Here is a 14,449-nt window from a genome sequence, read left to right as displayed (position 1 = left end):
ATGCAGCCATTGTCAAGCGAGTCAAACACAAGGCAGCCAATGGATCCACAGATGGCCATTGGAAAATAAGAATTCTGGCATTCCAAAGAGGGAGCCATCACTTCCACCAGGAGGAGTCAGCTGGAGGCTTACAGCTAGGGCTTGGAGGCGAGGCTAAAGGGGGAGCACCAAGAAGAAAGGTGAAGGCCTTCCAAGAACATAGCGTGCAGCCCAGCCACTCACTCAAGGGATAGGAAAATCAGAGAGTAGACTTTCCCAGGTGATTTGGGGGAGCAGAGAGAAAACCTGGGGCCTGGAAGGGGAGCTAGAAAGACTAGAGCCAGATGGAGAATGGTCTTTAACACCAGGCTAAAGTACTTTGGGCTCTATCCTCCAGGCAGCAGGGAACCATTAAATAATTTTAGAGGGGGAGGGGATGATCAAAGGAAGGGAAACCATTGAGGAGGCGACTACAGTAGTGTAGTTGTTCCAGAAGGAGGCTTCTTCCTGCCTATCCCAGCTCTTGCAAGATCCTTCTTCAAAGCTGCCCTTTCCCATCTGAGCTCACCATCTCAGAGCTCATTACTATGCATATCTTTTGAGTTGGAAGAGATATAAATGACATTTTTTATTCTGAATAAGACTCCCAACTTTGTGCTGCTGTTGGGTCTGGGAATAAAAAAAAAAAAGAGACGCTTCATGTGCATCTCCCAGTTTAGCTGGAAGGAAGTATGATGGGTCATCTCCATCACTGCAATAGCATCAGTTGGCTTGGTCCCTGGGGTCAATGGTCTCTAAGAACCCAAGAGAGCAGGAGGGAGAAAAGAGAGAGAGAACAACTGCCAGCATAGGGCAAAACCTGATTGTCGAGGGCTTTTCTGGGGCCTGTTCCAGATCACTGTCACTTTACAGGCTTAGACTAGAGCTCAGCCTTAAATTAGGGTTCCAACCTTGGGATTGGGAGATGGAAGGGCCCCACCTGGGTCTTAGCAGTGGGAATTAACTCTCCCTGATCCTTAATTCTTTTGGCTTTTATTAGTGGCTGGAAGGGGAGAGAGATGTAACCCGAACCCTAATGCAGCTGAGAAGGGCCTTAAGCCAAAACCTTCCTTAAGCAGATACAGTATGTGCAGGGCCTGGGCAGGTTTCAGAACATTGCACATTTTTGCAGCCAAAGGCACCAGGAAAACTCAAAATTATACACTGAACCCTTTACATTCAGAGTGAGACAGTTATCACCTTCCCACCCAGGCTCACCCAGCAGAGAGAAGTTAGCAAGCTGATTCTTACAAAAACCAGAGACCTCAGGTGATCTTCTTCACAAAAATCCTCCAGCAGCTAGATATTCAAATCAATTTGAAATATAAATTACAAGCTACTTCACCAGGTCAGAGAGATCAGTAGGTAAAGGAACCTGTGTGTCCATTAGCCTTATAGTAAGAAGTGTTGTTTGGTCTACAAGGTCATAGGCAGTAAACTTAGACCAAGCTCTCTAGCACAAACACCTTTACAACATTCTGAATTTCAGTCCCTGCTGCCCCCCTGCCCCATGACCATGGAAAAACAGGTGGTGCTACACAGCAGTAGTAACAGATCTAGAAAGGAGGGATGAACTGCTCCTGTAATTGACAGGCCCATTTGCACACAAAGCAAACCCTTTCCAGGCAATTTCTTTTAAGTATAAAGCATAGTAGTGATAGGGTTTGGGTCAGATAATCATTCCAAATTTGCAAAATTCTCAATTCTAAAGCGATATTTTCCAGTCAGATTTGCAGCAAATGAATTCATAAAGTAAATCCCCATTTCCTCCCTATTTTAGTGTGGTGAGGATACCACCTAAGGCTATGAAATCACACTTGCAAGCTTAACAATGCTTTTGAAAAGGTCAAATTTAAGAACCAATACTATTTTAGCAACATTAACAATGATATTCACAGATTAATACTACTACACTGTGTGGAGATTATAAAACTTCTAACAATGAAAATGCAACCCAGACTTAAAACTCTAGTGGTTTGAGGTTTGCCTCACCAAGCCACCACATTTTGTTTTTCACATAGAGAAAACAATCCTTAAACATCTTGGCAAGTTAACTGATGTTTTTTCAACAGCCTCAAACCATTTTAACATTTCAGTCTGAAGTTTGGCATTTTGACAATTTCTTCAAACTTTTTTTGTTTGATTTTTCCACTTTCCCATTACTTGCTAGTTCTAAGTTATATGAAAAGAACTCCAGCTAGCAACACCTCAGCTAACTAGGCATTCAGCAGATTGGAGGAGATGAGGAGACAAAGCTGTGGTCAGGAAGGCACATTAAATAACAAAGCAGGCCTGTTTCCCATGTCTTTGGGGCATGAGATTGTCTGGCAATTAACTAATTTCCAGAACAATCAATAGATTAGTAAATTGTGTGTGCTGACCATTATGTTCCTAAAAATAATGACTTGTTGTTTTAACAGATCAGTGTCCTTAAGTAAACAAATACAAACAAACCCTCTACTCCAGGCCTCCAATCGCCTATGGGACTATTTAGCTTGATTGTTCTACAGACACCTCAGTCTCAGAAGATCCAAAATTGAACTAAAACTGGTTCCCCTCCCAATCCCTGTCATCACTCAGAGCTTTCTAGATTGAAAATATTGGCTTCATCTCTAATTCCTACTTCTTCATTTCAATGGTACATGTTATCACTAAGCTCTGGAAACTCACTAAGGTACAGCAAGTCAGCACATTCTCAGGATGACTGATTCCTTCACACAGTCCCTTCCTATCCATTATTCAATTCAGATCTTTCCTCACTCAAGCAATTATGTGAATGGTACCCTGACAGGTATTTTATTTTTAATATGTTAATTATCCAAACAACGAAAAATGGCTATGTATTTCTAACCTGCACCCATTCTACAAGCGAGTTTTCTGGGTTCTCCATTCACCTTCAAATTCACTCAACTCCGCATCCAATCATTCTACGATGATCTCCATTGACTCACTTTTCTATCCAGCTGCACAAGCAAGATGACATTGGGTAAGTTACCTACTGTCACTATACCTCAATCTCCTCATCTATAAAAGAAGGTTAATAAATGAGTTAATATATACTAATTTAGAAAACTAGTGTCTGGCCCAGCATATGCACTATAAAATTATTTGTTAGAAATAACAAATAAAAGCAACCTCTATGGAGCTCTGTTCTGGTTTCATAGGCCATAGAAAGAATAGTTCCTCTCCTACAACAGGCATTCAATAAAATTATTGAATACATTAATATGTGAATAAATGAACAAACACCACAAACTATGTCCTTATGCTATCAATTCAACATGGGGTGAACAAACTTGCTTCAGACTCCTGTCTGTGTCTTTAGGATATGTAGTGCTTATTATTACTGCAACGAACACCCTTTCTTCCCCAGCCTGCCTAAATCCCATGTAACCCTCTAGGCCCAGTTCCAGTTCTTCTTCATTTTCCCACAAAGCTCCTAACCACATCAACCCACAATGAAATCTCTTCCCACTGAATAAAGGTTGCTCTTAGATCCTATCCCATGGCTTCAGCACTTAAAGCTTTTGTTCCCTGGGCTTGCAATAAATACCACTCTTCAACAAACCTGTCATCTCTTTGAGAAGACAGGGACCGTGTCTTCTATGGTGGTCATCTCTTGAATTCTCTAGTTTAGGGTTAGGCACTTTACAAAGTGCTCAACAAATCTGTGTTGACTGGTTGGTTGACTGATTGGCTGATTGATTGATTGATTGATTGGAGGCTTAATTGAGAGCTCTTAGGATAGCCAAACAAGGTTTAGCATAGTCTTTAAAAGTGCTGGCTGTTTGGAAATTAGCCAGAAATCACGTCTGGTCTTCCTCCTTCTGGCAGCTGCAGACATCACACTAAATGTGTCCTGCTATTTTACACAACTCACAAAGATTCAATAACTTCAAACACTCATTTTTCTTAGTTCAAAATTCTCTTAGGAGAATTTATGTTCAATAAGGTACACCTGTGGAACACTTTTTAAAGTCACATCTCCAGCATGTATATGCAATAAGGATCAAATGGATCTCTCTCCTTGTTGGACAATGGTATGAGTTTAATATTTTTTTATTTTGCAAATAGGGAAACAGACACAAACAGGGAAATGACTTGCCCAAGGTCATGAAAATCTTGAGTGGCAGAATTAAAAGGAAACTTTAGGTCTTCTGAGAACTGGGTATGTGGTCCGGTGGTAGAGCTCTTACTCATATGCGAGGAAGACCTGGGTTCCATCCCCAGCACTGCAGGGAAAAAACACACATTTTGGGTCCTCTGAATCCTAGCCCAGTTCTCTTACTCTGATTTGAGAAATAAAACCAAAAATATGGAGGGGTGATTATTGGTAATATTAGCAGTTTCTTCATTAAATTTCATTTGCCTGCTCCTCTCTCCCAGTTTTCTCTTTCTTTAATCTGTGTAAACATGGTATCATAAAAAGAACCTGTGATTTGGAATCAGACAGAAGTAGATTTGAATGCTCAGTGTTAGAGCATTTGCCTGATATGTGCAAGCTCCTGGCCTGGGTTCTATATCAACACTATGAAAAAAAAAAGTAAATAAATTTGAATGCCAGTTCTCCCACTTACTGAGTGACTTAGAGTCTGTCATTCCTGAACCTCCATCCCTTCATCTGCACAACTGGAACATCAGTAGATACCTAAAAATTTTACTGTAAAAATTGAATGACAGTCTATGTAAAACATCTAGAAGCAGCCAAATGTGCCACAGGGCAAGTCCACTAGCACTCTGATCCCACCATATCTAGGCCCTGACCATTCTTTGGGTTCAAGAGGTCACTGAGATCCAACCCAAACTAGACAGCCTACACTCAGTGAGGATTTAGAAGTTTCTAGATCCTCCCATGATCCACTTTTCAGTCTACTGTCATTCTTCTTGATTGCCAACTGAAATCAACAGAGCACCAAAGTCTCAGTCAATTCCTCCAAAGAACATGAGAGAGTCAGACCCAATACTTCCTCAACCCCTGAGGCTCCAAGATGTCATCATTCACTCTCTCCCTCAGAGATAAGATGCCATTAAAAGCTGCCTACCTGTACATTTCAGGGGGGCTTTTACCTAAACCAAACACAAACAAAAAGTAATGGAAAACAGAAAGACAACTCAACAAAGGCAAGGCTTTAGCTTGTCATCCTCTCATAAGCAAAGATGGGGCTGCAGCTATGAGCATTTAACCCCTTTCCAGAATAACTAGTCAAACCAGCTTTACTTCTAGCTCTACCTCATCTCACCTCCAACCCCCTCCCTCAAAAGAAAAATCAGTTTCTGATATACCATGAAAGGCAGTATAGGAGAACCATTCAAAACATCCCTGCCAGAGGCTCAGGAAGAGAGAAGACCATACAGCTAAGAATCTGATGAGTGACATTTGGGTGGGGGACAGGAGATCTCACAAAGGGTCTGTTCGTCACTGGGCTTAACCCTTGATCCTGTCAAATGAGTCCCACCTCCCGCATTCCTCATAGATGTAACATTAAAAGACTGGAGTGAAAGTTAACAGACCATGCCGTGCCTGAGAACATACCAGGAAACAGCCACTTGTGGAAAGATAGGAAGCAGTAGTGTGGAGAAAAGAAATGCACTGTGAGAATTGCCGACTTACTGTCAGTCACCTCTGCACTTCCACAGCCCAGCAAGGGCCTTGGAGCCCCTAGCAAGCCTTCAATAAAGCAGAAATTTGCCCCATGGTGGGTCTGCAAAGAAACAGGAGGGTACATAGAGACACAGGGACATGCTGAGATCATCGTTCAAATTGATGAGACCACAAGGAATGTGAGATGACAAAGGTCCTCTCCTGCACTGAAACAGGATAGAAAGAGATGCGGTGTGAGAAAACTTCCCTCTGATTCTGCTATAATTTTCTAAGTGTTTTCAAACCCATCATCTTCAACTTTTTGAGCTTTCTCCTGCCCCTACTTATCAGAAACATGGCCATGCCAAGAGAGACATAGCTGGTACAGCAGACTAGAAGGGCACACTGTGACAAAATAAGAAAAAAAAAAGTTGGGTTTTGGACAGAGGGCACAGCAGTCAATGAATGAACAAAGAGTCAATGGCACTTGAATGAGACAGTCCAAAATAGGCCTCAAGCAACTGGTGCGAGTGGGTGGGGGCTGGGAACCAAAGACAGGACATGAAAGAACAGCCTAGATGCATGGAAAATGTGTCTCTTTTGCCACAAGGCAGTGCTCCTTCTGTGACATGGCTGTCACTGAAAGAGGAGGGCATGGAGGTGAAGTCAAAGGGGTGGGGTTAACTCATTTTGAGAGATCCAGTCATCTTGATCCTTGTAACTTCAGTGCCCAGCCAAGATGGCCTTGTGCCCAAATAAACATGCCAGTGTGATGCGAGGAAGAACGGATCACCCATTGCAACATTAATGCACATGACAATCTTTCCACTTGGCCTGTTTACACTGGATGGGGCTAAGGACTGTAAGGAGACAAACTTCTCCTCCCTGTTAGTCCTTGGAATTGGAATATAACATTTAGCCAGGAAAAAAAATAGTACCTCAACTTATTCATCAATGACTTAATTGAAATCTGTCTAAAGGGAGTAGGTCAGGGAGCACCAAGAAAGAAAATATTTGACTCTACAGAAGCCAAGTGCAAGTGATCTCAGTACCAACATAACCCATATAAAAAGGTTACTTACTGATTGCAATATAGTACTCAGGTAAATCTGGAATTCGGTTTCTTGGGAAATGTAACAATGCATACACATCTGGTTCCAGCATCAAAGATATGAGTACCATGGGCACAGATGGTAGCAGAAATCCCATGCTCACCCAGATCTGTGTAATATAACTATCTAGAGAATGTGTGGTCCCTAACTTATGGATTGATTTTTTTCACAGAATACCTTTTGGTAAAAATCTCGGAGTTTGAATATCATTTCTTGTAGACAGAATATTACAAATGATGGCTAGGTTGTGCAATTTCATCAGTTGTAACCTATGGATTAAATAGTACTCTCCAGAATTGTTCTGAAACTAACAGTTGTACACTGTCATGTGTCAGTGGGGACTTGTTTCCTAGACTTCAACTCTCTCTCCCCTAGATTCTTCATCCTTCAAAAATAGTGAGGATTAAGTCCTACTCCAATCCACTCCCTGATCAGGGCTTTAGTAGTAAAGAAAGGTATTTTCCCATCTCAGGTGACAATTGGCAAATGTGGGGACATGAACAGACAAGGATGTAGATGCAAGACCTTCAGCAGCAGTGGCTCTTGTGGGCATTCCAGATCCAGATGGAAGACCCCAGAACCTCAGGATTGCAGAAGCCTTTGTAATTAGTGCTAACAGTAATGTGCACAGAAAGAGATACCTGACAGGGCATGGGGACAGAGACAGCTGTCTCCAAAATTCTGCATAGGGTCTCTGTACTTTGGAGACTGCTTATATGTCACATATGGTTAGCATTTTCAATCTTGGAGACAACTATTTTTTCCCAGAAGGGGAAAATTAAGTTCAGAGAGGTAAAAAAAAAAAAAAATTTAAAGTAAAAAAATCTGGAATTCTGACTTTGACACTATTCATTAAATGCCACTTCCTTCTTCTATTATATAAATTCCTCCTCTGTAACTTAATAATCTCTTTGTATAAACATATATGCTCACTGAAGTCAAGGCTTATGTCTTCTCTCCCATCCACCCTAGAATGCCTTTCACAAGGTTGGTCTGGGCTAAAGGCAGGAAAAAACCTAACATGTAACCATCACAAAACTATTAGGTGGTGGTCCTTGAAACCTATATAGGGGTCTCAGATAAGTATGCTTTGGCAGTAGCACAGATACTTTCATCAAAAGATTTTGTCTGATATAGGAACCCCAGAAACAGCCAAAATGACCTTCAGTTGTATTTTTTCATAAGAATAGTTCAGGAGTGGTGGTGTAGTTCAATGGTGGAGTGCATGCTAGGCCCTGTGTTTGATTCCCAATAAAAAATAAAGTAACTTTAGTCACTCTCCTTAGTTATTCCATTCTATTCTGCTGCAGAGTCCATAACTTAAGAGGAGTATGGGCAAACTTGAGTGAATCCAGAGAAGAAGGAACTAGGAGGGGAGGCTGAATCTCAGATCCCCTAAGAAAAAGTTGAATAACTGGAGCTCTTTAGTCTAGAAAACTGAGGTGACAGGACATCTTTGTTTTTAGTTCTCCCAAAGACTGTCCTAAAACAGAGAAAGTATCTTTGTTCTGTGTGGTTCCAAAAGGTAAAGCTTGGACCCATGGATGATAGGCAGGGAGAAAATGACTTCAGTTCAATCTAACGATATGTTACCCAAAGCCAAGACTTTTCAACAATGAAATGGACTTGCTTAGAATGGAAAAAGTTCCCCTATGTCCACAGGAGAACAGACTCATGGCCACTACACCAGAGGTTCCTAAAATGATCTTAAACTAGGTAACTTCCAAAAAACTCTGCCCACTCTGATATTCCCCACCAAGAATAGCATTAGTGTGAGTTATTTCTGCTCTTTGGCATGTGGAGGCGAAGGGCAGACAGTGAGAACAGCCCTTTCAAGTAATTTCTGTGGTTCTTTATTAACTTTTCAGATATGGGTCAGCATCTTTCCCCTTGTGGTTCTGAAGAAGCTCAACTCTAAAAACCATGATGTTCCCTCCAATCACTCCATAACTAACAATCTCAAGTTTGAGTATCCCTCTTTGCTTTAAAATTTCCTGGGGAGGAGATGGGAAAGAGCAAGAAGAGAAATCATTTTAATTTTTTAAGGGACAATGTTTAAGTATCTTCCAGCTGGAGTTGAATTATTTTCTTTGTCAAAGGTTTTGAAGAGGGAAAACCAAGCTCACCCTTTTTCACTTCAGGGAGAAACATGTGGATCTCTACAGGGTGCCAGGTGTTATTATGCATAACAGGTCAATGGGGCCTAAGGTGGTATGTACCAAAGTGTTAGCCAGACATACCACCCACTGTTCTGCTATACCTCCCTCCCTCATTCTGTGTATCTCTCTGAATGAATTTATATCCCCTGCCTCTAGATGCTCTCTACTTTCTAAAAGGTAGCAGTTGAGCAACTGAAGCAGTAGACATCTTTTCTGATTCTAGAGGCAAAAACGATAAGGGGATTCATCTAAATAACCAGGCTGGATTAAACTCCTGAGAAGTATACCCCATGGAGTTCCCTTTGTGGGGGTCAGTCCCTGGTCTAGGGCTGTACCTGGCCTGTAACACAGCTAAGAAGGTATCAAAGACACTATCATTGCTCATATAATACTATCTCCACATTTAACAAGAACTCAAAATTGCAGCCAAATGTACTACTGGCCACAAAACAATCTCAATCTGATAGTTCAGGTCTTCTTGTGGAAGCCTCTTTGTGAACTTCTAGAAATAAGGTCAGTGTGGGGAAGGGAACGGGGCTTAAAAGCAGCTTAAAGATCATGCCCTGCCAATTGTCCTGGGCTAAGGGCAGCAAATAGTATTAGCATTTGCCCAATAAAGTTTCACATCATCTGTGATAATAAAGAGGGGGTAGGTATACCTACCATCACTCTGCAAACAGAGACTTGGATGTAGAGTGTGTAAAATGATACAGCAACTACAGTGACATCAGTGCACATTAGGTGGAGGAAGGTAAACTTTTTTTTTTCCTCCTGGCTACTCCCTTACCCAACCCAATTTTGTTCCAGGGCAGTAATTAGCTCCCATTTGCTTCATTGTGCCAGATGGAGACGTCCACCAAATATGGGCCAGGAAAATGGCAAATGTGGAGGGTGAGTCAGTCTTTGGTCCTGTCCTGTTCTCTTCCCCAATTTTCCTCCTTATCCTTTCCCTGCATCCCTACACTGGCCTCCACACTTTCTTTTCACTACCCTCAGTCAACCTCAAAACACATTTCTAAGAACTTGAAATGAATATAGGGACCCTATACTATAATTCAGCTAGTCTGTCTGTCTCTCTCTTTCTCTTCCCCACCAACACACATCACAGGAGGATAACACCTGAGTCTCTGAGGTCTCTAAGAGGCCCTATAGGATGCAGACTCATTGGTTTCAGAACCTTGCAAAGTTCACCCATCACCCAAAGGGTATTTTTTTTCCAACACAGGGAGTCAACTTCATGGATGACTGTCTACCCTGTAGAGGAGGACCCCTAGGCAACAAAACATGTGATTAGAAGAGAATCCCCATTTCATCCAAACAAGCCCCCTGGGTTAATGAAATAGTATACAATACTAACCAAAGGAATTAATAATGCCAATGTCACGAGTCCAATTCTCTTGTGGGTCATGTTTCTCTTACTGGTTAGCACGGTCTCACTAGAAATACAATATATGGAAAAATCATAAACCATCCCTTAATACCTAGGATAATCAATAGTATAGTTGTAACATTTCTTTCTTTGCCTCTTGATTTTCAAAGACGACAACTCTCCATAAATCAAGCAGATTACCCCACATGCAGGGAAATCATAGGAGCTGGTAGGATCTGATGATTACACCAACCTGATCATTTCCTGGTCCAAAGGTTCTCCCATGACAAATATGAGTAGACACACCCCATGCCTTCTCCAACTAATCACCTTTCCTCAAATTCCCCTACTCCCCAGATGTCTCTATCTCAAGTATGACACATTATGCCAGACCCAAATAACGTTTGGTTTTTCCAATACACCAAACAAGATTTTCTGTCATTTTCTATTGTGGTTCTTAGATCTTCTGTCTCTGCCTCACCCAAGTGATCTTGATTCCACCGAGAGTCCTCACCTCTCCCCTGAACCCAGACTCCATTAGGGTATACACACAACTCAGTCCTTACCTATTGTTGAACCACAAGAAGACATGGAAAACATCACTGGACTGGGAGGCTGAACAAATTGGATATATCCCTGAAGTTCCCTCACACACTACAGTACTACCAGAAGAATCACGAGACTCTCTGAGGGGTAGAGAACAAATGGACTTGGAGCCTACCATTGATTTGCTGTATGATAGACCTAGGCAACCTCAATCCCTGACTGCCTACACTGTGTCTCTAAGAGACTAAGGAAATAAGGGATGTAGAATCACATTGAAAATAGTAACACTGTATGCAAATGGAACAAAAGTCATCCTCCCCACTCCCGGAAGTACTTCCAGGGAAAAGAGGACCAAAGATAGCATAATAAAAGATTGGCTATTTGACTATCAAATTATTATTTAAGGCCACTCATTTGAACTTCACTTTAGACCTGGGGATGCTTAGACTCAGGGAAGATAGATGATATACTCAGGATTTCAAAACTACAGAATGACAGAGGAAGGATTAGAACTCAAGTTTTCAATCTGCCAATCCATTTCTATTTCTACTCCCTCCCAGTCCATTCCCACCAGTATGTGCAGACTAAGAAAGCAGTTTTTAGGGAGAAAGCTATATTGTTCTGGAGCAAAAATGGAAACAAAATTAAGGTAGAAAAATGGAAAGGGGATTTATGAAATATGCCACAGAGTGTCTTGCCAAGAAAAAAAAAAGTACAGGCAAACACTGCACTGAAAAAATACTTCACCCTTTTATATAATGCTAGGGCCAGTTATAGCCAGCTTTTCCTTACACTAAAAGCTTTTACTTGAAAGGGTCAGGTTATTTGGGAAGAATGGAAGAACTGACTTTACCTGCTGAATATCCAAATTTGTGTAATAATGAGTCTTCATATAATAGCGGTCAACTGTACATTCAGCAGAAAAGGAATCATTAAAAAGCACCCTGCCTCTAAACATATGAGGCACTTCCTCAACAGCTTGGCTGAGGAAACCCTCATCTATCCTCAAATAATCCCCTAGTCAGACCACAAATTGCTCGCTGCTCCATACTTCATAACACCCCCTGCCATGCTCCTGAATGCTCACAATATAATCCTGGACCACAGCAGCAAGTATGCTCTTAGGCTGCTCCTCAGGTTGGGTTAGCCCTGGGCAAAACAGAAAAATTACCTCTCCAAGGCAGGTTGTCTGTGGAAATTCTGTGGGTAGAGGGAGGAGGAAAAGCAAGGGAGGAACTGCTAGATTAGGGAGGGCTGCATATTCCATTGTGACCTTGATAGAAAGGGAGGGGAAACAAGTTTGATTAGAAGGAATTCCTGAAGGCTAGGAATCCCCTCTCCAAAGTGGACTGTTTGAGACTGTTTTGTTTATACATATGTATATATACATATATATATATATATATATATATAATTTTTAAAAACTGTATTCCTCCAAAAAAGGATGGAGAGAGAATGAAAGAGAGCCATGGCTGGTGACAAAGGCATTTCAAGCTGGTTAGAAATACATGACAAGCATGAAGGAATGGGGATGAAGATCTGGGCTAGTTTGGGGAAGCTAAAGATCCCAGGGGTCCTTGCCAGTCTCCAAAATGTTGTCTCAGCACACCTCAGACTACTCAAGCTGACTGGTACTCCCTAGAGCAAACTCCATGGTTGCCCCAAAGCCAGAAGGACCCCCACATCACAAGTTAACCAGCAACTCGAATGGAAGGCTACAACAATGGATATGGTCTGTGAGTGTGTCTGTGTGTAGGGGGGTCATATTCACCAAATCCTCGCTGAAAGCAATATGAAAAAATAAACTATAGCGACACTGAACCCCCGCTGAGAAGCCACCCACCTACATCTACAATCTCATTTGCAATGTGAGTGGTTTGGAAGACAGAGAGAGCTATTTGACTATTTAAGAGATTTGAGTATTTAAGAGAAACCAAAACAACAACAAAAATGGGATCAAGTTCACGAAGTTCCTTCACTTGACAATCTCGTGCCTCAAGGTGAGTCGTCCTACAAGTTACTCTTCCCAGTAACAACTCCAGCTGCCCCCACCCCCTATCCTCACTCCTACTTGGGGCGGCTTGCTTTGGGGTTCCTCAAGCACTCAAGAGAGCTACTCTCCCCTGTCCTCTGCTGCAACTTGGCTTCCAGCAGATCACAGCCTCCTAAAACAAACAAACCCTGGCGGCGGCGGCGGCGGCGGCGGCGGCGACAGCTCCAGCACAGCTGCGCTCCATGGCGCAAAAGTTTCCTCCACACTTCTCAACGTGCAGGAAATCTCGCCGGCGGTGGGACAGGAGTCAGGAGGGAGGGAAAGGCCGAGCCGAACCGGCAGCACCAACGCCCTGAGAGCTGAATGGATATGCGCGCGTCTGACTGTGGGAAGTGAAGCTGACGAAAGCCACCCATGCCTCATCTCCATTGCCACACCAGACGCCTAGCCCTGCAACCTGCCCTTGTGGGACAGCCAGCAAGAGAACCAAGAGGGCTGCCAAGCTGCGCTGCTTGTGCTTGCAGCCCCTAGCTGTCCCGCGGGGGCGTTGGGGCCTCCAAGGAGAAACCCCCAACAGCCTCCACTTCCTCCAGTCCAAACAGGGGGAGTAGCCTCCCCGACGTGGGGGAGCAAAGGCTGCTCCAGCGCCCTCCGGAGTGTGTCTGTGCGCAAGCCTCTAGCCTCGGGCCAACAGTGCTCTTGTCCCATGCTCCAGCCACCCTTAGGGGATGCCTGCGCCCGGGCTGCTGGCAGGACTCCGTGCTTCTCATGCCCCTCCGATGGGCTTTCAGCCTCAATCTGGGCCAAGTTTCACAGCAGATCTGAGGGCCTCATCCCGCAGCAGTCTGCGCATCCACTTGCCCATTCAAAGTTGGGCGCCGCTAGGGCAGAGCCACCAGTTCTTACCTTAGACACTGTGAGCGGCTCGCAGTGTTCCAGACCCCCCTTAAGGGTGAAGCCCCAGGGCGCCCCCCCTTGCAGCTGCACAGGGACGTACTGGAAGGACCCAGGCCGGTTCTCCATCCTCGGCTCGGCTCAGGCGCCGCCGGGCTCCTTTTCCGCGGGGGCTACGTTGCCTCCGCCCCCAGCAGCTCCGCCACCATCGCCCTCCAGCGCTACGCCACCCCGCACCGCCCTGCTCCGCCTACTCTCCGGGCTGGAGACGCTCGCTCGCTGCCCGAGCGCAAGGAGGAAATGACACGGAGCTGGAGAAAGGGGGAGAGAGGGGGGAAAAGGAGAAGGGGGAAAAAAAGAAAGAAAAGAAAAGAAAGAAGGAGAGGCGGAGGGATAACGCGTAATGGACAAGAAAACGGAGCAATGGGGAGGGGCAGTCACTTGGACCTCGCCTATAGGATCGCTGGGGAGTGGGAGCGAGGCGAGGCCTCACATCAATTGTTACATTGTTTCATTCAAGCAGGCCCCCTCTTTGGTCCTCCTCTTTACTGCCCGGCTCCCCGCCCCTCCAGCCAGCCGAGGCGAGGGGAGGTGAAAGTCGTTAGTGTGGATGGCCCGCGTGGCCGAGTGGGCTGAAACGCTGGTTTCCTGATTTGCGCGTTCATGTTTCTCTGACTGCCTTTTTCTTCTGAACGTCCCGAGAACCGGGTCCTGGGAGGGTTACAAGGCTGCTAATTTGAGGACCTTGCCTAGAGGGGTGGAAAGTAAAGTAAGCAG

The 14,449-nt window shown here is 44.0% G+C and overlaps 1 protein-coding gene across 2 annotated transcripts in view; it reads right to left on the bottom strand.

The window, feature by feature from the left end:
- Positions 1 to 13,932, bottom strand: part of SHROOM4 (shroom family member 4) — a 211,019-nt gene extending 197,087 nt beyond the window's left edge. Inside the window, exon 1 of one of the 2 annotated variants that reach the window (XM_079124526.1) lies at positions 13,685 to 13,932. In XM_079124526.1, the coding sequence (XP_078980652.1) occupies positions 13,685 to 13,801 (117 nt within the window). In that variant the 5' untranslated portion in view covers positions 13,802 to 13,932. The remainder of the gene's footprint in view (positions 1 to 13,684) is intronic. The other variant, XM_079124528.1, reaches the window with a different exon arrangement.
- Between the last annotated feature and the right edge of the window lie 517 nt (positions 13,933 to 14,449).

The sequence above is a fragment of the Sciurus vulgaris genome, assembly GCF_902686455.1.
Source record: "Sciurus vulgaris genome assembly, chromosome: X".
NCBI lineage: Eukaryota > Metazoa > Chordata > Mammalia > Rodentia > Sciuridae > Sciurus > Sciurus vulgaris.
This window is presented reverse-complemented; position numbering and strand designations above follow the sequence as displayed.